Here is a 23,274-nt window from a genome sequence, read left to right as displayed (position 1 = left end):
AGCCATAGACATCTGAATGCACACAACACCACCACAGTGACGGAAACCTCAACTGGGCCAGCAAGACCATGAGAGGGCCATCCGCCTGCTAATCCAGACCAGTCAAGGAAGATGGTGTTACAGGACCAAGTGTTCCCTCAGTAGAGAGGCCTGGTTGACTTCTTGCCAAACAAGCATCCCTCACAGCTCAATGTCAACCTCTCACCCTCTCTCCTTCTCCCAGAATGGTGCTATTTACTTAGCCTTGGGTTTGTGGATCTCTGTGGCAACCCTATTTGGAAGAACAATGGCATGTTGCTTATATGGCACTCCAGGGGTGAAATGGTATCAGGAGGGCTGGGTTAGACACACACATGGATTGTCAGCTACCTTCAAGGCACCTTAAAAACATTTGCTTGGCCAGAGCATGTTTAGTGGTGCTCACCATACCCCTCATCTCTCTCTCTCTCTTTTTAATGTGTATGTGTGTGTCCTGCATATATATGTATACCATATGAGTGTTGATTCCCATGGAGACCAGAAGAGGGCATCGGGTCCCCTGGATCTGGAGTTATAGACAGCTGTGAACCACATGATGTGGGTGCTGGGAAGCAAACCAGGGTTTTCTGCAAAAGTAGCAAGTGCTCTCAACCACTGAGCATCTCTTCAGCCCCAGCAGCTCTCTCTTTCAATTGGATGCCATTCTTGAAGCATCATCTAGTTTCAATAAACTGCTACCTCGAAAGTCCTTGCCTACAGGCCACCTTCAGAGGTCCAGCATCCCACTAGCACATCCTGTCTAAAGCAGGGTCCATCAAAGTATTCTTCACAAACAACAATGGATGGGTGGCAAGCATTGTCATTCTCAGCTCTGCAGGTCATCACTGTTCAACCATTCCACTCGGCCATCACCCACCAAAGCTGCCCTAGACATTATGTAAGTGAAGGGGTATGGCTGGGTCCCAATAATGTAGTTATGAACACCGAAACTGGAATTTTATATATCACCAAATATATCTTTTCATTCATTTTAAAATTGTTTCTTAGCTTACAGGAAATACAAAAGCAGGCAGGAGTTCCATTTGGGTCCAAGGACCTTATTTTCTCACTGTCTGATCTAAGCATGAACGAACAAGCTCTCCCACTACCACATTCCCAGCCTAGTGATTTGCTGTGGGTTACATGGGTCAGTGTTTTGAATTTGCCTTTCTTACTTGCAACTCTGGCTGCTCGTGGGTGATGACAGCAATACAAAAAATGTCTTCTGCCTTTTTGGGTCAACCTAAAGGCAGCAAGAGGCCACCAAAGGGCTGGGCTCCTGGGGAGAAGAGATCATGCCAGGAAAGAGGTTTCCTATTACCTTCTCTACAGTGATAACGTATACAGGGAAACAACCTTTCCTGTAGGAAGCAGCAAGGCAAGTCCCAGTGCCACATGAAGGGGCTGCCCTGCGTCTGCATGAGCCTCCAGCCCGGCTGGCCGGAAGGCTGGGGATGTTGACAGAATGCTTGTCTAGCATGCAGGGGCCCTGGTTTATGTGGTCCAGTTCCCAACACCACATAAACCAGGTGTAGAGTTGCACACCTGTAATGCCAGCCCTCAGGAGATAGAGGCTGAAAGATCAGAAGTTCAAGGTTACTCCTGGCTACACAGGGGTGCAGGGCCAGCCTGGGATATATGAGGCCCTGTATTTAAAAAGAAAAGAAACAAACAAACAAATAAAAACAAGATACTCCATTGTTAGCCAGGACCTGGGAGACTTCCCTATAAAGAGGACAGCTTGTGCCAGCCTCTCCAAGCCCCACCTCACACACGGCAGTCTATCAGCATAGCCGAGTCAGCATCTGACTTGAAGAGTGTCGGGCTCCTTGATTTTTCAATGTAGAATTTCCCTTTGTCTTAGGTTCCCCTTTGGGTTTACTGATCACAGCACAAACCCTGGAACTAGTCTTGCCCTGGAGAAACCATCAAAAAAATGCAGTTCCGCATTTTGCCTGAGCGTGCGAGCTAGTGGGAGTGGAGCGCAGCGGCCGTTGTCGCCGTCGCCTTCCGCCTCCCCACACTCCAGACAGCGGGGTGACTAGGCCGCCGGCCCTCGAGCCGAGACTTGTCTCTTATTTAGTTCTCGGGAACTCCTGGCCAACATGAGTGATGTAGAGGAGAACAACTTCGAGGGCAGAGAGTCTCGCTCTCAGTCAAAATCTCCAACGGGAACTCCTGCTCGCGTAAAATCAGAGAGCAGGTCAGGATCTCGTAGTCCATCAAGAGTTTCCAAACATTCTGAATCCCATTCTCGATCAAGATCAAAATCCAGGTCAAGGTCAAGGAGGCATTCTCATAGACGCTACACTCGGTCCCGGTCCCACTCTCATAGAAGACGATCTCGAAGTAGATCCTATACGCCAGAGTATCGTCGACGACGAAGCCGGAGTCACTCTCCAATGTCTAATCGCAGAAGACATACAGGCAGCAGGGCAAATCCAGATCCCAACACTTGCCTGGGTGTCTTTGGCCTCAGTTTGTACACAACAGAGAGAGATCTTCGTGAAGTATTCTCTCGATATGGACCATTGAGTGGTGTCAATGTAGTTTATGATCAGCGAACTGGAAGGTCACGTGGATTTGCTTTTGTGTATTTTGAGAGGATAGATGACTCTAAGGAGGCTATGGAAAGGGCAAATGGGATGGAGCTGGATGGTAGAAGAATTCGTGTGGATTATTCTATCACCAAGAGAGCACACACGCCTACACCAGGCATTTACATGGGCAGACCGACTCATAGTGGTGGTGGAGGTGGAGGAGGAGGCGGCGGCGGTGGAGGCGGCGGTGGTGGTAGACGACGGGATTCTTACTATGATAGAGGATATGATCGAGGCTATGACAGATATGAAGATTATGATTACCGGTACAGAAGAAGGTCACCTTCTCCTTATTACAGTCGATACAGGTCACGGTCAAGATCTCGTTCCTACAGCCCAAGACGCTATTAATAATGGAGTGGTTGTGGCCAAGGACTCTCTGCCCCCCCCCTTTTTTCCCCTTCCCCCTTTGATTCTGGATTTCTAAGCTTCCAATGCTTCCTAGTCCTAAAAACAAAACAAAAACCTCATTTATTTCATCTATAGTGTGGCCAGTTATGTTGCTATTTTCCACCCTTCGTTATACTCTTAAAGGTGTAATTGTCATTTAAGTCCTTGAACATCTGAGTAAAAAGGAGCCCAGTGTTAGACTTTGTGGTTCTTCTCTGCCTTTACTATGAGGAAAAAATGATCTTTTGAAAGCTTTTGTGACGAATATTGTAGTAGATGTCCTTTTATTAGAAATCTGCAGTTATAACAAACTGCTTTTTAACCTTCTTTGGGGAAAGATAAATAACACTTGAAGTAGGTCAGTCATGTCAAGTTTGTCTGGAGTGGCATGGAACAGGATTAGTTGAGTGTAGAAAGTTTGAAGCTGTAGGAGAAAAATATGCAGAATGTAACTTTGAACCTAAAAAATTAAGTCACCTTTTAGGAATTAAAAACTTGTAGATTCCTATAAAACTTGTTATATTTGAAGTTACATGTTAAACCTTATAAACTTAAAGTGTGATTTTTATGTTAAATTTACAGAAACTTAAGTATTCCCTTAATCACTGAAGGAAAACCTTTATTTATTACCTAGAACAATTGTATAACTTGCTGTTAGAAATTTTGGTATTGGTTGGTTATTGGTTTCGTGGGTTATTGTATTGGATAGGATCCTAAAATTCATGTGGGGAAGAGTAATTTCAAATAAAAGTTAATTTGAAAAAAAAAAAAAAAAAAAAAAAAAAAAAAAAAAAAAAAAAAAAAATGCAGTTCCTATCTGGTCTAGCTTTTGGACCATAGTACGCAATCCATTCACCAGCTTGGTCTGTTCCATCCTCAAAATGGATAATGGTCCTTTAAAAACCTGATGGAGCCGTAGAGTTAATGCGTGTTTACATGGTGAGCACAGCAGACTGACTGCTGTGCAAACATCATGATTGCTTGAGATTTTGATCATTATTTTCAATGACTTAAAGCACAGTGAACGGTTTTGTTTGTTTTAGAAGAGCCCACCTGGTAGCTCACTGGGTAAAGGCCCCAAGCCTAATGATTGAGTGTGACCCTGTAATCTATGTAAAGATGGAAAAACAGAATTATCTCTACGAAGTTGTCCCTTGACCTTCACAAGTGTGTCATGGCATGTGCATGCCCATACACACATTAAAAAGTAATAAATACATTTTTAAAAAGAGGCATGGGAGAGAGCATGATCCTGGGCATATTCACAACCAACTAGCAGTAATAGTGGCATATATATATATATATATATATATATATATATATATATATATGCTTATTTTATCTTTGTATTTGTTTATCTCAATAACTGCAAAGAGAAAGAGAGAACAGCTAATAATTGAATGCCACATAACAGGGACAGTTTGGTTCATCCCACATAAAAATCTCATTTAACCCGAATTTCATTTGACATGGAGATCATTTATTACCCCATTTAGAGATCAAGAAAACATTAACATTCTTTTTTATTTGGCTTGGTGTTTTTAACTTTTTATTACGTGTGTGTGTGTGTGTGTGTGTGTGTGTGTGTGTGTGTGTGTGTACAAGTGCTATACTTGTGGAGGTCAGAGGACAACTTGAAGGTCAGCTCTCTCCTTTCACCATTCCGGTCCTGGGGATTGAACTCAGGGCATCAGGCTTGGCGGCAAGTGCCTTTACCCACTGAACCATCTTGCCAACCTTGAGTTTGTTTTGTTTTGTTTTTGAGATAGGGTCTCTCTCTATGGGGGCTGGCTGACCTTAAACTTGAGATAGTCCCACCGCAGCCTCCTCCATGCTGGGATCACAGCACTACACCACCATTCTAAGCTCCTCCTTTATTCTTGGTTTATCAGATGATGTGTTCTGTCTTTTTCCAAGTACATAACGCTACAGATTTGACTTGTGATGGATATAGGCAAAATTCACTGACCCTCAAGAAAAGGAATTACAGGAGGACCCAGAGCCTGAACAGTCATGCCCAAAAGGACACAGAGTTCTTTGTGGAGAAGCAAAGTCATTTGTCCACATATATATTTTAAAATAAATTTTATCTCTGAACTACTCCATGGCCTGAGGCTCCACTTTGGAAATGTTCAACACTGGCTGAGTCAGAAGTGCAAAGCAGTTTTGAGGCTTCCATTCAAAACTGGCCCCAAAGCTCCAGGAAAATGGGAGCCCAAGGGGCCCTATTCAGAATGATACGTGAGAAGCGGAAGGCTTCTCCTGTCCCTGCCCAGAATAGACTGCCAATTCCCTTGAAGGCTTCCTAGGATGAAATGTGACAGGTGATAAGCTCCACTTTCATCTCTTAAAAGCCATCAATAAATAAGTAAGTAAACAAATGACATGAAAACGTGGGCTGGAGGATTCCAGTGTGCATGCAAGAGCAATGGCACATTTATCCGTCCACACAGGCTGCTCAAGGTTGCCAGGCTGTATTTGGAAGAACACTGGAGATTTGAGGTAGAGATGAACCAGAAAATCTCCACCCATCATCAAGTACAGGCTTCTTCCTTCATCTCTCAGCCAAGAGGGGAAGGATGGAATCATTGACATCTCAATGTCGTGTGACTTTTGCTGGGAGGACATAATCAAATATCTACTCATCCCAGATAGGACACACCAACAGACCACCCAACTGGTTTGGTTAACCACAAACTACTAGACTTATAGGAGCATGGGTGAGGGGTTACTTACAGGAGTGTGGGTGACCCCCAAACAGCTACATCACTGAAGTCCCCCAGCATGGACAATGACTTCCCATATCTGCACAGAGTACCCCTTCAGTTAATCTTCTATACTCTATAAGCTCCAGCATCTCCCAAGGCTGTGTGCATCTGGGGCAGAACTACATACAGCTGGGAAAGAGCACGGGAGGGAGAGAGATAGGGGCTGGAAACTCAAGGGAGTGTCTCTGGGGAAGGCAGGTAGCCAAAACCACTCTGGTTAAGGTGGTAATGGCTGCTACATTCAGAGGACAAAATCAGTAACACTCAACCGTTCCATTGCATGAGAACCCATGAGACCTCCCAATTGTGGAAGCTACTTTGTAAGTGTGGAAGGAAGGCCAATTCATTTGGAAGGCAGTGCCTTTTTCTGAAAAGCCCAGGAAGGTAGTATATGCCTTTGACCCATGATCTGAATAGTACCCACCTTCTCAGTTATGAAGTCCATAGGGCACTTCATACCTGTGAGCATGAGATAATAAAAATATAGGCAACAGCAAGTGTTAGTAAGGATGTGGGGAAAGTGGGAGATTGTTAGTGGGAACACAAAACAGGGTAACTGCTTAGGAAATGAGATGACAGTCCCTCAAAAGTTCAGACACTGGGTTATCCTGGGACCCAGCAATTCTGTCCCCAGGTATATACCTAAGAGAAATAAAAACACATGACCCCATTTTCACCCCACCCCTGTCACTGATATGAAGAGACACCATGACCACACAACTCTTATAAAGTAAAACATTTAATTGAGGTGATGGCTTACAGTTCAGAGGTTCAGTCCATTGTCATCATGGCAGGGAGCATGGCGGCATGCAGGCAGACGTGGTGCTAGAGGAATAGCTGAGAGTCCTATACCTTGCAGGCAATAGGAAGTCAACTGAGACACTGGGCAGTATCCTGAGCATAGGAAACCTCAAAGCCCACCCAACAATGACACACTTCCTCTAACAAGACCATACCCACTCCAACAAAGCCACACCTCGTAATAGTGCCACTCTCAGATTATGGGGGCCAATCACATTTAAACTACCCCCCCAAAAACAACCCCTATAGATGGATGCTAAAAGGCAGTGCTATTCATAAGGTCCATCAATAGATGAACAAATAAATATATTGTGTGTGCAATATACCCTCACAACAGAATATAATTTGGAAATAAAGATGACATACTGATACACTGCAATATGGATGAATCTTATGTTAAATAAATGAAACCAGACATGGAAAGCAACCTACTGTAGGACCCAATGTATGTGAATCGTCTCCTCAGAGAACAGATGAGAATTGCTAGGAAGGGAGTTGGGGAGTGACTGCTCATGGGTACTGGGTTTCTTTTTGGAAACTTGGAATTAAATTTGGAGACATTCTGGTATTGAAGGTTGTATGGTATTGTGAATATACTTTACAAAAAAAATCACTAGTATGCATAAAGAATTCCCATGAAGAGGGGGACTGTCTGCCAGAGCTAAACCTCTACAGGTAATCCTTATGGTAAGACCTATGATGAATGTCCAAATAGAACCTGGGACTTGGCCAACACCACCAAGCTCTACAAAACATGTTGGTCGATTCAATCCCAGCTCACCTGCCAGGTCTTTCTATGGCACCAGACAGGTCACAGGCTTAGTTGTTTAAGCTCTTTGGGTGACTCTTAGAGACCTGCAGCTCAGTTTCAAGTTTCTGTTTGCACTAGCTAAGCCCTCTGGAATGGTCTAGAAGCCTTCATTAGCCAGGACAAGCTGGCAGCCCAAACCGCTATGCTCAGCATGGGAGTGGGGTCCCTGAACCACAGCTGTGCACAGGTCTGACACTACGAAATTGTTCTCATTTCCTGAGTGTGAGGTTCAAGAAGATCCCCCAACATCAGATGGTGAGAAGTTCCCAGGGGAAGAGACTGAGCAGTGGATGAGGAGCCCTTTGTGCCCAAGAAATCCACAGAACTCTCCCAGAGGGGCTATCTTTGTTGCCCAACTGTCCATCCTCCCCATCCTATGATACATCACAAGTAGCTGGACTTCGAGGTAGCCTTCTGAATGTGCCCCTCCTACCTGGAAACAACAGGGTCCATGACACACCCAAAACACCTACCATCTTTTGGTTCTTCACAGATGAACTCATTTCCTGGTTCATTGACAACCATCTACTTCTCAAAGCTTTCCTTCCGTCTGGGGTGGGGTGGGGGGTGGAGTATGTGGGTGTGGCCCTGAACTCCAGGATTCTCATCAAGCTCTGCATATATTCCTTTAGGGTGGTTTTTTTTTTTTTTTTATTTCCTATCTTTTTCAGGGATTTCCTGTTTTCTTTCCCTCCATGACAAATCTCTCAAAAGTAATTCTAAAACTAAAATCACCAATAGCTGCTTTAGGATTCCTGCTGACCCAGCTCCCTAAAACAGACAAGTCTGGCAGTTCTTTCACTGGAATTGGCATGGTCGAAGTCAGTGTCCTATGAGATGTGTAAGGCTGATCTACACAGAGACGAATGAACATTAGATCCTATGCCTGGGTTTAAATACACCAGTAACAGCAACAGGTCCATTCTGCCCAGATCAAGGGCATCCAAAAGATGGGGATGGCCAGCTAGTAGCATAACCACCCTGCACCTAGGTGACTTTTCACATCTTTGCTTTCTCAGTGCTCTGCTGGAGATGAAACCCAGTGCCGAAAGCTTGTAATGCAAACACCCTGCCAACCGAGCTACAACCCCAGCCCACACCCACATTGCTTTATTTATTTTTTTTTTTTTACTCACATTCTTTTCGTGGGGTCATTACCTTGCTCTACTAATAAGAAACTGAAGTACAGACCAAGACCAGATGCCACCCTCCTGGTGCCTAGTGAAACCCTGGCTTCAACCACGTCCCAAGCCAAACAGGGACAGCAGGACAGCACTATTGAGTGACCCTCAACCCCACACGGCTACAATTCCAGTGAAGCAGCTGCTCCTAAGCAATTCCAATGGAGCCTTAGAGGTCCTAGATCCACATGCACAGACAAGCGACACGCTCTCTTCAGAGGTTTAGCAGCAGGAAGTAAATTCTCTCTCCACGCACCACAAGGAGGACAGCCTAGACGGTTCTAAAAATCTTGTCATTGACACCTCCTCATCTTTAAGTCACCTTTAAGGTCTCTCCCATGATGCTTCTCTGGGAAGTGTAAAGGACCCAGGAAGGAACAATGTTGAGGTAAGTAACTTAGCCAGGGTTGAACCAACTTCTGATTTTCCACTGATCAATCCGTCCCAGGCACTGCTGTTCCCAGGCAACCCTGTTAAGTCACCTCAATGTGTGGCCTTCCAGCTCTGCCTCTTGCACATCCACGCCACCAAGCACTCTGTCAACACCTCTGTCCGAGCACAGGAAACCATTGGGTAAGACACAGGTATTAAAAAAATAAGCTGCATGACATTTATTTTGTCTTGTTAACATTAATATCTGTAGAAACATTTTTATTGTCAGTATAAAAATTAACAGGTCTTATTAAATACTTTCTCCAATTTCAAAACACATAAAATCAGTGTAATCTGCATTCATTTCGCACAACTGTAGCAAAGTGAGTGGGTGTATCCAAAGCCAAACACAATCCTTGAATATGGAAATCAACAATAACCACCATCTTGTTGGATGTAGCGATTAAGCCAGATCTTTCAGTGAGGTCTTGTCTGACAAAGGCGGAAGCCAGAAGCAAACCCTTAAGACAGAAGGAGCTCCCAAATTCCCAGCAGAGTAGTACTGAGATTGTGATATTCTGAGAGCCCCAAAGGGGTTTCTGATGCTGAAGAACCTGAAACTGTTATCAAAACTCACGGAGGAGAAGCGAGGCTAGTGTGATGGACGTGTAACTCAGGCAGAAGGCCAGCTGCCAGACAGAACCCACCCTGCTATCATTCCAGTGGAAGTCTGTCCCCAGAGAGTAGATTAAGGCATCTTGGGAGGAGGACGCTGGTACCATTTGTCTTGGGACGTCTGTTTACATGATACACTGGGGTGACAGAGCTTAACAGGTTTCTTGTAAGTGGGCAGTGAGGTGTCTAAACATAATCATCGGACAGCAGAGTTGAAATACAGATAAATCAAACACATCATTTCCCCCCAAATTAGTCATATATCGTAAATATTTCTCTTCTCAAAGGATCCAATAACCAGTTAAGTCCAAGCATAGATTAACTAGTCTTCTGTGCTGCCTGCATAGAAATGTCACTTAAATTACAAAACAAAAAAACACCCTATAAATGATTAATCGTTTCGTATATTACCAATTGGTTAATAAATTAATGTGACACCATTTTCCCTGAAAGCAAAAGTATTTTCCCACCTCTGCTCGGTGAAAATTAAGAAATTCTAAGAACAGCATTTAGCAAATATCTATTTAAAAAAAGAGAGACCAATTTTCTAGGTGCATCAGGACATCCATTTAAAATCAATACAAAAAATAATTCCTTGTAAATATATAATATATATTTATACATAATTTGAATATATTTACATACATCCAGCACCTATATACTGCATTTGTGCTCTGTAAGTATGTGCTGACATATATTTTCTCCAATTATTACAAAATTAACAAGGGAAGGCAGAACACGTGTCTGCCTCGAGTCCTACTGGGGTGCACCCCAGTACACACGGTGGGGGAGAGGATGGCGTGGTGGCTTGCGACTGTCCACTTATCAGGAAATACTCGTCCTCTCCTGGGAAGGTGACATGTTTCCAACCGTATAAATCTTTACACATGTGCCAAATATGCTTCCCATTATTTACTTCTTCTTTGATCCATATGTACAAGGGGAGGTGTGTCACACGCTCCGGAGGCACAGCCTCTCTGCTCAGTGTCAGTAGGTTCCTGGTGCTGTCCCATGTGGGGACAGGAAGACACATTCGCTCATGTTTTAACACTGCCGTTTATGTGTGGATACTGAGGCAGGCAGGGTTCATAAGGCATGGGGTCTGGAGAAAACACAGAATCGTCCCCTGAAGAACAAGAACTCCTTGTGTCGGGATAACTAGGAGAATACTGTTCGAGAGGCTGAGTGAGGTCCAAGTATTCCTGCAAGAAGGGAAGAGAGACGTTTTTATTTCATCTTGGGTCAGGATAACAAGGTGAATACGGTTCGAGAGGCTGAGTGAGGTCCAAGTAGTCCTGTAAGAAGGGAAGAGAAGAATCTCATTTCAAACAGAAGTTCCCGAGACATCTCTAGCAGACTTGGGAAAGGACAGGGAACCCACCCCCCCAAGGCCCAGTTCACCCCCACTTCACACAGACCTCCCTGAGACCTCAACCTCATCCACTCCAGGCTGCCCTGAACCTTCTCTTATAACGCGACACCGATAAACCACCAGCAAGTAGTAGACAATAAAAACACAGTGAACTGCTCGTACTGGGCAGTCAGCTCTGCCCGCAGGACCTGGGTACCTACGATCGCCCTCCTCACTAGAGCTCATGGTTGGAGTTTCAAGCCCAGTGAAGTAGAAACACCACAGGACCCCTTTAAATAGCCAGGCCATGAATATGTATTTTCTGAATCGCGGTCTACAGTTGTCGTTCCTAGGATCATTTAAGGGGAAGGCTTCTCCATTTGTTGCATAATTTAACAGATGTAATTCATTACTCTCAGAAGCTCTCAGAGTTAACAACGTAAACAGGTTGGGGAAAGGCCTGGATACCCTCATGAATGTTAAATCCATAATGGGCTGTTAAAGGAAAAATCTAGGGAAAGGGGGGTTTAGTCTTGAAAACGTGAAGTTCATAAAGTTTCTCCACTCCTCAAAGCATCCCTGACTACTGCCGAGGTCTCTCTGGCTCACTCAGAATTCCTCTTCCTCCAGCTCTGGGCAGGGAGAGAGCCCTGGTATATTTCTGTTTGACCCATGAACAAGGCTGCTTCTCAACATTTGTACATGGGCAGTCGAAAAATCAAATTAAGAGGCATATCTTATGGCAACCAATGACGTGAAATGATATAAATTCATATGAAATGATATAAGTTTCCCAATTTCAGAGTCCATAAAGTTTTAGTGGAAGACAGGCACTCATTTATTTACATAGAGTTGGGGCTGCTTTCGTGCTAGGACAGCCGAGTTTCGACAGAGACCATATGGCCTCGAAGCTGAAAATGTTTACACTCTGGCCCTTACAGAAAGTACTGGCCAACCCGGGTTGGAAACTAGGAAAAGATTTCTCTCTGTCTCTCTGTCTCTCTCTGTCTGTTCTCAATGTGTATCTCTCTGTCTCTGTCTCTCAGTGTGAGTGAGTGAGTGTGTTGTGTGTGTGTGTGTGTGTGTGTGTGTGTGTGTGGTCTGTCTCCTTTTTTTTCTTTCCTTCCTTCCTCTATGTTTTGAAACGGGGGTATCAAGGATTGCAGGCTGGCCACCAACCTGCTGTGTGGCGGAAGATGCCCTTGAACTTCTGATCCTCCTGCATCTACCTCCCCGAGAGCTGGGACCACAGGTGTGCACAATCATGCTCGGTTTATGGAGTGCTGGGGGATGAACCCAGGGCTGTGTGCACACTAAGCAAACACTCTTATCAACTGAGTTACATCCCCAGCCCTGAAAAGATTTCTAAACAGGGGCCTTCCTACTCTCACTGCCTAGCAGCCCTGGCACAGTAAGGTGGCTTTGCTTACACACCCAGAAGCCAGCAATCCTCTGTGACGTGTGGTTTTGCTGAGAGGGGGCAAAAAGCGCAGACTACAGCACAAACTGCCCCAGCGTTATCAGCAGAGAGTCCATGGAATGTTGGCGACCGTACGGTTTAAAAGACAAAAACCACTATAATTCATCACCAGGGTTGGCAAGAGAAAGAGTCGCCATCCAAGAAGGGGGATGTGTCGGCTCCAACAACATCAGCATTAACCACACAACCAGAAACAAACACGCCCACCACATCAAAAGAGGACTTTTTGCTTACAATGATAAAAATGAAATTTTGTCCTAAACGGAACCATTTTTCTTGAGCATGTGGTAATGATTTTAAGAAGGAAAGAAACTTCGATTTTTATATCCGTTAGACAATAAGGCATTCTGCTCTCTTATTTTAGGATCTGAATATAAAGTTCAGTCGAAATGGGTCCCTCTTTAAACATAAATATATCAATACTTAACATTGAGTGCAGACCTGGGATCATTATATGAAAACCTTAGTGCCCTTCCCAGTTTCTAAATGAAGTTGTAACTTTCAGATCTGATGGGCCGGGGGGGGGGGGGGGGGGGGGGGGGGGGGGGGGGGATATCACTGGATTCCAAGCCTAGGGTTAAAGGAACTTAGGCTAGAAACAACAATTTTGGCAAGAGAAGAAAGTTGGCTTTTCCCTCCTCCCCGCTTCAACTATTCCTTTCTTTCAACTTCTGAAGGTCAGCTGTGTTCATTTAACGCAGGCTCCCTCTTCGTCCAGCCCAAGCCCCGGCCACGAGCACGAGATAAAGTTGCCACATTAAGGCTTTACATCTCTACATTCAACTGTTTTTCCTTCTCATTACTCTATTTTTTTTTTAAATCAGAAATTAACTATATTCTTTTCCTTTTAAGTATCTGGGAGATTTTAAAACTTTTTACAGGTGTAAAATCTACATCAACCTCTTTTTTTTTTTTCATGAGGGAATATTGCTTGACACATTCAGGGAATATCTCAAAATTTGTTTACAATTTCTAGCAGAGGGTTTCCCTGGACTGTGTGGGTCTATCAGCTTTTTTGCTTGTAGAATACTCTTTCTAAAACCCTAACAGTCACTTGGTTTATGTTGAAGTCAGAGACATGGCTGTATTTAGGCAAAGAGTAACAGAAAATGGTATCTTTGGTTGGCATAAATTATAAGTACAAAAACTGAAAATATTCTGTGTGTATTTGCATGTGTGTGAGTTTACGCGCATATGGAGGCCTTGTTTTATGAGACAGTATATCTTGTTGGAGTTTGCCCAAGAGGTTAGATTAGCTGGCCACTGAGTCCCAGGGATCCACCCGTCTCTACCTCCCCAGCGCTGGGATTACAAGAGAACACCATCACACCAGGCTTTCGGGGTGAGTGCCACACTTGTGTGGCCATCACTCTAGCAACAACTAGCTACCTACCCCCCAACTCCACTCCTAGGATAAATATTTTAACTATAGGCTCCAACTGTCAACTTAAAAATCCTGTAAGTCACTCATAACAGAACTACATAACTCATACATGATATGTGTGACACATGTGTCACACAGAAAGATCCAAGCCACATGTCTTTCCAGATAGGCTCACATAGGGCAGTACCACATGGAAACGATAGAATCTCACTGCCTTTCACCAAGCTGCTCAGCCCCCGAGCACAAGCAGCATTCACACTAACTACCAGGACACAGAATCCAGGGCTCACGTTACATGCCAGTACCTTCCCATGCACACCAAAATACTACCACCAAACATTTCCACTTCTTCCTCTCTCTTTCTACACACACACACACACACACCACCACCAGTTGCCATTAAGACAACTCAGGAGAGCCTCATCCTCCAGCCTCATGAGTCAGAATTCTCAAAACTCAGTTCTGAGGAAAAAAAAAAAACCCAACTGGAAAGGAACACACAGTTTAACTCTGCTTGACCCCCTACACACACACACACACACACACACAAGCCACCGACTCCAACAAGGGAGCTTGCATTTAACAAACAGGCATCTCCTGAGCCAAGCAGGGTCTCCAGGCTTCTGGAAGGAGGCTTTTACCTCGTTGGTTGTGAGAGTTAGAATCCGATCCAAGTCTTCCACCAACTGCTTGAATGTGGGTCTCTGTGAGGGTACAGCATGCCAACAGTCCCTCATCATCATATACCTAGGAAAAAGGATTTCTCTGGTGAATTGATGGCATTAAGCACTTGATACACAGATGTGGATGGTCTGAACAGGTGGCAGGGAGACATGCCCGAAATAATGAACTGTAACTACAGAAGCACTAACATTACAGCAACTTCTCTGCAACCCAGAACACTTTAGGGGAGCGACTCTGCGTCCAAAAGGGGCATCTATGTGTTTTGCTACTACCTCTCTGACCTCTGTGAGCCACCATGATGTCACACTTTTCAGCCACCTCTAGAGAATGGAAGAGACAGAGCTGTACTCTCCTCTCCCTCCAAACACTCCTGCCTGAACTACACTTCAGGTTTTTTTGTTTTTTTGTTTAAAGGTCTGTTGACAAAAGTTCCTCAGTTCAAAAAAACTATATGTACTCAGTAACCACAATTAGAAGGTTTATGCAAACTAATCTGCCACCTCGGAGCTTTGAGCTAACTTCCTGATTAACTCTTAGATCGTCCAAGCTTCCCACCTTATCTTGATTATCAGTTTCGACAGACCCTCTATGTTAGAAAAAGCAACAGGAACACAAGGCACACAATAAATGCCTTTATATAATACGCTATAAAAAGTGGCCATTCATCAGCTCTCCACTGCGCACCCGAGAGTGCTCCTTGGGATTACTGCTCTGAAATCCCCATGAAGGAGCACACAATAGAAGGCAGTCTCTGGGACAATCACTTTCTTAGTTTGCCCCAGAGGAGGGGGGGCACCTCACTGCACAAGGCACGCGTCATTAACACAACACAATTTCACCTACAGTGTGAGGAAGGCGTTCCTAGAAACCAGCTCACACTTTCATAAGCAGAAACGGGACCCTCACGATGGCACCAGATGGCACCAGGATAAACTTTGGGTTCTCTGCTTGAAAATACGGGTAGCCAAACACACTAGTCCATTCCATCAGAGTTAGTGTGGTTAATGTAATAGCAACTTCCTTTTCCTCTGTGTGTGTGTGTGTGTATGCATGTGTGCACATTTGGAGGTCAACCATGGGTATTGTTCTTCAGAAACCATCTACTTTATTCTTTGAGATAGGGTCCCTCACTGAGACCTGAGGTTTGCTGTTTTAGGCTGGCAGGCTGGCTGGCAAGCCCCACGGATCTTCCTGGCTCCACCTCTGCAGTCTGTGGGATTACAAGTGCACACACCACTGTGCCCAGACTTTTGTGTGGGTGTTGGGAATGAACTCAGGTCCTCATGCTTGTGTGGTAAGCACTTTCCCAAATGTCCCCATCACTTTTTTAAAAAATTAACTTATTTTCATTTTATTTTATCGAGAAAGGGTCTCATTCTGTAGCCCAGGCTGACCTCAACCTTGTGGGAATCTTCCTGCTCCAGCCTCCAGAGTACTGGGATTACAGGTGCGAGCCACTGTGCCTAGTTGTCATGACAACCGATCAGTGATTAATGGAAAGAGCCCATTTCCTACTTGGCATTGTTGGCACCGTGAACAACCTTATACATTCCACAGGAGCAGCCCTGTGGCATTTCTGCTTGGTATCTGACCTACGGGTGTTCATGTCACTGTGTGGCACAGCACACTCCTTCCCACGGGTATCCAGACTGAAGGCCCACTCCATACACTTTGGCAAGATGCCTTTCTTTAGGACAAGCCATAGTTGTCTGTGGATCTTTCTATCTCAGTACTGGGAGTGAGCCCAGACAGTCTCAACAGTTCTCCTTAGAACATGTTTAGAAAATGGGGGCCTGAGGAACCCAAGACGTGTCTGGAGAAACAGGGCAGATGTGGTGAGACTACAACATTGTCAGCAGGGCGGCCTCAGCCCTTACAGCTCATTGGTGCAGTTGGCGGGCTTGTCCATCCTGTGTCCCTCCTTGAGCAGCTTAAAAAGTTCCTCCACGGAATCCCTGGGTAGGGCGAGCCCCCTAAAGTGAAGATCTCCCACATTAACACCCCAAAAGACCAGCTGCAAAGAAAAAAAACACAGCATTAGTAATGTGCCCAGATCGCAGAAACCTAAACATGTCAGTTAAAAAAATAAACACCCACTCACTTCTAACATCCATAGATAAATGAGCCCTCCCGCAATCCATCCTACATGCCCTTTCCTGACCCCTCAGGAGCCTCCCTCAATGAGGACGACATGCGGATGGTCTGATGGAATTTTCCACTAATTGACAAAGAGCCACACCACTGTCTCATGAAGTTCTTTGTCTTTTATGTGGCGCGAACTAATGTGGGAGGTCTAGACTCCTCGCCTTCAGGCTTCTTCTGGCTAAATCACCCATCTCCCTGGTGGCTGCCACAGACCTGGATCTACAGATGACAGAATAAGGCCAGAAAGCTGACTCTGTGAGGGGATGCCTGCCCTAGATGGCTGGTGGAGCACCCGCAGGGCAAAGATTCTGTGACTTCGTGTGATGCGGAGGGAGCCAGCCCAGGGCTGGGATTAGTGTGGAAGAATTTCACGCCCCAGAAGAAGAGGCTCATCCAGCAGAAAGTGAGAAGACCTCGCAGGGTGCTGTTTTTATGCAACTTCTCAGAGAGGTACATTTGGATTTCCCCAACCTAGTTTGGTGGACTCAAGACTAAGAGAAAATTAAGCAGAGAATTGTAGGTTACTTGTGTCCTGCAGTTCTGGACGACACTCATGCAACACTGAAACTGTCCCTGGTTTTCTACTAAGCATAAGCAGGGACCACAATATAGGCAAAAACAGTTCAGAGCCTCAGTATATTTATGTACAAGCAAAAACTGTGACTCCCTCCTAGGAAGGCTGCCGGGACCCAGCATGCTGGGGCAGAATCAATAACCCACATCAGAAACCTCCCCCCCCCAAAAAAAAAACTTCCAAATTAAAAACAAAACAATACAAAACCTTCGTCCTTTGGAATACCTACAGACCCATAGGAACTTGCAAAAAAAAAAAAAAAAAAAAAAAAGCATCTTTTATCCAGTTTCTTCTAGTAACATCTTTTAGCTAAATTTCCCAATCTACAATATCAGTTGGAACCTAGCTCTAACAGTAGTTTAAATGAGTCATCAGAGAAATATTATGTAATTTCTACTGTATTTCTAGAACATCATCAGAGGCTAAGACAAGACTGAAAAATTTATAATAACCACAGCAAGCAGATGTGGTGATCATCCAAACTGACCACGCCTCATTCAGCACTGACCTTTAAGGACAAGCCCGGGCTAAAGAACAATCCCAGACACCTAACTAGGAAGGACTTCAGGGTCTTCTCTCTTTTCTAATTTTTATAGGCTTTTTGTTATTTTGTCTTTTTTTTTTTTTTCTTTTCAAAGCTGAGGACCCAACCCAGGGCCTTGCGCTTGCTAGGCAAGCACTCTACCACTGAGCTAAATCCCCAACCCCTCTAATTTTTATAAAGATAGGTTCACACTACATATCCCTGGCTGGCCTTGAGCTTGCTACATGTAGTCCAGGTTGGTCTTGAACTTGCGATCCTTCTGAGTGCTAGGACGAACACGTACACTCCCAGGCCCAGCCAAGAGTGTTTCTTTATGGGAGTGCAGAGCATGCCACCCACTTGACAAATGAGACCGAGTATGGTGAGTGAGCATCTGGCATCTGTGATGGGTGCAGGGTGCTGCCACTGTGGCAGGAGGATGGCGTCCCCACCTCCCAAAGGTAGGCAGATCAGTAACCAAACACTGGGTACCAATCTACCACAAACTCATGATGCCATCTGAGACCCCTGACTCCTATGCCCTCTACGAACATGTAGAACCTAAGTAGTTCTACAACTCAACCCATATAGAAGCCAAGGACAGATGTTACTTACACGTCACTCTGATGGGTGTAAACTCTATCAAAAAGGGCTTCAGGAGCCATCCACTTGACTGGAAGTCGCCCCTGTAAGAAAATGTAGAAACCCCTAGGTTTTACAAGAGTACTACAGAAGGCCCAACAGGGCCACATGCTATGTCAGAATACTGATTCATTTTTGCAGCCCAGGCAGGCCCACAACTTACAATTAACCCAGGGTAGGCTCAAACTCTTGGCAGTCCTCCTGCCTCAGCTTTTGAGCTCCCACACCTGGCTTTCTAATGCTGTCAAAATTTAAAATAAATGATTTAAGAACTATACTGATTGGTTAGGTCTTGCAAGACCTTCCCACATGTGTGGAGGGAGACAAGTCTGTGCATTTGGTGGTATGTGGAGGAAATTACTGTGGTGACATGCACAGGACCTCTGTTTGCTTGTCTATAAAAATTAAAAAAAAAAAGTCTCAGATCAAGTCAGGACTTCCTGGCTGGTTCCAAGAACCAGGTCTGAAAAGTAGATTTAGGTCCCTGTCTTTTCTTCATTTCCCTCCTCCAACCTGTCTTGAATTTGGGCTCCAAACCTGAGCACCCATCTAGCACCCAGTGGTAGGCAGCCCATGTTCCCCTAATACACCACTCCCAGGTATCTATCTACCTTACCCTCTGAGGGAAGAGATGGGTTTCTAATGGGTTTCATCAGTTTACCACTACGGGTAGAAATAAGCTCCAACCAGCTCTGTAAATAATGGCTAAGATGCATAGTGTCCAAGTTTCTTTGCATTCTCATTATCATCTGTCTCCCTAGCACACAGCTATACCCCAACATCCTCTGAGTCAGAATTGAAGCCAGCACACTTCCAAGCTCTAGTCCTTGCTTTAAGAGCTGAGCCATCTCGCCATCCCCCAATTATGAAGGTTCCTAAGAGAGCCATTACAAAGCCCCGGAGACTGATTGTTATTCTGTAAAAAAAGAGTGCTCCATATATACTAAACCTATCTCAGATGTCGCCTAAATTGGGTGATGGAGAGTTAAGCAAAAACCACCGAATGAAGTATGGAGGAGGGAAGCCCCCACGGCTCTCCCACTGATAAACATGCGTCATCCTGTAACCTTCCTGGCCCCACCCCCCAGTGTGACGTCACGCACTCACATTTGTGGTCTTTTTGTAATAGTCTATGTTGTTGATATCCCTGGCCAGGCCAAAGTCTGCTATCTTCATCACATTGTTCTCTGTCACCAACACGTTTCTGGCTGCCAAATCTCGATGGATACACTGTAATCAAGGAAGAAGAGAGAGAAATAATCCCTATGTGTTTTAGGAATCAAAAGAAAAATAGACTCTTTAAAAAAATGCAAGACAGAAAACACATCCCAAGTCAAAAACTGGGTGCAGAATACTTTAAGAGCCACACTGGGCTGTAAAGTCAACAAGCTGACTAGTGTCATCAAGAGCCCCAAACCTCATGATAATCACTCATCCTAATTTAAATAAACAAACAAAGGCCCTGGTCATCTTAGTCAGGAAAGGCTGATTACATCACCACATTCTCTTTTATCTGCAAGTGCTCCACAACATCAGTGTGTCTCTTACAGTTTCACACAAACTGGACATCAGATACCACTCAAAAATCCTGGAGTTCAACACTTGCTCTCTCGAGTAGGCAAAAGCCCAACTTTCAGATGACTGGGTTCAACTCCACCTGTCTTCTTCATCCCTGTCACTTCTCTAACAATGTGACCTCAGGTCCTACAAACACTGGCTCTCCGCAAGGTCTAGTTCTGTCATTTCTGTCCTTCCTTCCCTGAGTGCTGTCTGTCTTTCCCACCCTTGCCTCCAGGCTGTATGAGGTCGGCCCTCAGTTAGACCCAACTGGCCTCTTCTAAGACCTGCACGTTTTCCCTCTCTGCAGATGGACACTGTAGATGTCTGTTTCTAGAAATGATGCCTTTCCTGCAGCCCCCGCCCCCTTTCCCCTTGCTTCACTCTCTAGCAGACCCTTGGGCTGACTCTCCTTTCCCCCTGTCCCTCCAAAGCAAAGAAACTGCTACAAGCTGTTTGTGTTTCTTCTATCCTTGGGGCATCAATTCTCAGATACACAAAGCAGTTACAAACCTCTACCTCCATCCCGGCCTCTGCGGAGACTGGAGGATTCACTGTCAAGTCATTCTGGGACATTTCCACAGTCAGTAATACCCTCTTGACATCTCAAAGTCAACATTCCTACTTCCCTGACTCCTATCCTGTTTGGTCCTTACACAGAAAGGTCCATATTCTACACTCAAGGCCTGATCATTCCAGCTCTAAGATGTCTCCAAAGTCTGTCCTCCACAGCTCATCCCTTAGGCCAGGTTGCAGTCACTGCCCTCCCCTACCCCCGTGGACTGCTATGCTAACTGCCCAAAGGCTTTCTGGATTCCCCTTTTGTGCCGCATACACCATGTGCTTCAGACACAGTCCAGCATGTCCTTTCCTGGCTCACTGCCCAGCCAATGTCCATCTATCCATATTCTCAGTGCAGTCTGTTAACAATGCCCAGCCTGTGCAGGGGCTAAACTGTGTCTGCGCATACATCAGGACCTGGTACGTCTCTGCTTGTTATGATACATCTGATGGGAGGGTGCACTGTCTCAACAGTAACCAGTCTCAGGAAGGTTTGGTCACTATTATTTACGAAGGCCAGGCCATCCACAACTATTGTGTTTCAGCCGTACTTTAACAGTCTCTGATTTCATTAAGATACACGGTAAATAGGACCCCGGATCACCCACCTCTATTTTTAGAAGAGATGTGGTACAAAGAAGCAAGCACCACCCTCAAACACCTTTATATAGGTTACGAATCAAGGTTAATGATCACCCGAAGCAGAGAGACTTCATCCACTGGCTGAGCGAACTGGGAATGACCTATTGTAAGCGCTCCATGAAATGACCACATAAAAATGGAACTAGCCTAACTGCTTCTGAAACATGAATAAGGAATTTTAGCTTTGCCCTCACCCACGCCCGAGCATCCCCTGTGTTCACTTGCATGTGTGGGTGGGCCAAGATGAGAGATGAGGTAGCAGCAAGCCACCCAAGTCTGCATGTCCCCGGCCAGCCTTGGAGTGGGAAATGTGAGTGCTCCCAGGGCTGCCTGCAGCTCTGCCTGGGCTGGAGCACATTGCCGGTTTGGAGGCCTCTTCAAATTCAACTTCCAAGGCCCCGGCCAAGTTCCCCTGGTGGTGTGTGTGCTCCTGCTGACATGTGTTCTCTCTGTTTGGCAAGCCGAGTGGTCAGAAGAATCTGGCTTTCCTTGCAGGGGGCTCCGACCACACATCGAGGCTCAACAGGGACAGAGAGGCTGCCACAGGCTACTGCTACCATCTTGCTCATTCTGTATCCCAGGAAATAAACACCAAGGGCTAAACAGAAGACCGGGAACCAGTGCTCAAGAAGAAAATAGCAAAAGGCAAGCCAAATCCCCAAATCCTACCGCACACAGAGGTCTGAGTTGTTCTCCGGCCTAGAGTACTTACTGTCTACAGAATGTAGGCCCTAGGGAAGTTTCCCCACAGGTTCTTAAGGAAAGGAAGTCCAAACACCCCTGTGATGAAGACAGGGAGCTGGTCCACATGTCATCTTACCTAATTCTCATGGTGACCTATGAGATGAGTGTCCTAGGTAGGGATGTGGAGCTTGCTTTTAAATAAAATGAATATCCTTGAACTAGAAATAGCAAGGATTTTTATAAGCACTTTAAGGCAAAAATACCCCCATTGCTATCTAGTTTACTATATGTGCCATACTGTCTCTTTCCTTGGCTGGCTCCACCTCCTACTCACACAGAAATGTCAGTGGCCTGAGGTCAGGCACAGTGTCTCATCTGAATACTCTCAGAGCTGTCCTCTGGGTTGTTTTCAGAGCTCTGGGGCACCAGCAGTTCTTTCTCACCTTCTACAAACTGCACCTCTGAGGCCCACCACTCCCCCACTTCCTCATCTTTCACGTTCTAGAACTTGCTCTTCATTTCTAGAAGTGATGCCCCCTAAGGGAAGCATTCTTAAGATCTTCATCCAGCGCCCTCGCATACCTCTGCAGAACCTTCACTGCAGATGGGCATGAACAAGAGATGTTAGGACAACACAGCTAACCAGAAACGCACTTAGAATCATTTACCCTGGGCTCTTCTGCAAACTGATGGAGACAGCCACATAGTGTGACTAACCACAGCTGGGGGCAGGGACTCTATTGATCTGCCCGGATCTGGAGAGAATCAGGAAAGCACTGAGGTCAGAGTGTGCCTGGGCAGAGGTCCAGGGGACCCATGTCTGGAACCAGTCCTTCCCCCTTTAACCCCATGAACATATAGGTCTTACCACAGAAGAGAAGACAGCGATTTTGTCTACCTGGGTGCAAAGCATCCCCATCATGCCCTAGCTATCCCTGGCACTCTCCTCCATAAAGGGATCCTAGCCTATCTATGGTGGATGACCTTAAGTACCCATGATGCACTTGTTGTCGGATGCTTGCCGCGCTGTGTCAGGCGACATAGACTCTCAAGCGGTAGCTGGCAATTAGGAATAAGAATAACTATAATGGTCACCATATTATTTGTGAGGACAATCCTACTCCCCACTGCTTCTGCAACCCCCAAACGCACTCACTCCCCTTTGCAAAGTTCATGGGACAGCCCTTGCTCCACTCTACCTAGCGGCTGCAAACCAAGAAACCTCAAGTCCACAATACGGGGGCAGTGCGGAACTTCCACTAATTCTGTGATCACACGGAACTGCATGTTCCTCCCGACTCTGAACAGGGATACATAGCTGACCTCAACTTCAGCCCAGAAACCCTTTTTGTGGTGCCCAAGAGTGGCATCCTGGCCTCTCAGCCTCCCTCATCTCCGCTTCCCCCCAGTTCACCACCATAATCGAAGTCA

At 45.5% G+C, this 23,274-nt stretch overlaps 2 protein-coding genes across 2 annotated transcripts in view; one reads left to right on the top strand and one right to left on the bottom strand.

Moving 5' to 3' along the window:
* The first annotated feature begins 1,971 nt into the window (after positions 1-1,971).
* LOC128125083 (transformer-2 protein homolog alpha) lies at positions 1,972-3,776 on the top strand. The gene has a single exon (XM_052762063.1). It carries the CDS (start codon positions 2,124-2,126, stop codon positions 2,967-2,969), a length of 846 nt encoding a protein of 281 aa, XP_052618023.1. The 5' UTR covers positions 1,972-2,123; the 3' UTR covers positions 2,970-3,776.
* Positions 3,777-9,156: 5,380 nt separating this feature from the next.
* Positions 9,157-23,274, bottom strand: part of Fgfr2 (fibroblast growth factor receptor 2) — a 107,747-nt gene continuing 93,629 nt past the window's right edge. Inside the window, 6 exon segments of the mRNA XM_052714721.1 lie at positions 9,157-10,818; positions 14,473-14,578; positions 16,393-16,462; positions 16,465-16,529; positions 18,373-18,443; positions 19,507-19,629. Of these exon segments, the coding sequence (XP_052570681.1) occupies positions 10,654-10,818; positions 14,473-14,578; positions 16,393-16,462; positions 16,465-16,529; positions 18,373-18,443; positions 19,507-19,629 (600 nt within the window). The 3' untranslated portion in view covers positions 9,157-10,653.

Source organism: Peromyscus californicus, unplaced genomic scaffold (genome assembly GCF_007827085.1).
Source record: "Peromyscus californicus insignis strain IS unplaced genomic scaffold, ASM782708v3 Scaffold_4__1_contigs__length_199733344, whole genome shotgun sequence".
Classification (NCBI taxonomy): Eukaryota; Metazoa; Chordata; class Mammalia; order Rodentia; family Cricetidae; genus Peromyscus; species Peromyscus californicus.
Note: the sequence above shows the minus strand (reverse complement) of the source record. Positions and strands in the feature narration are given on the sequence as shown.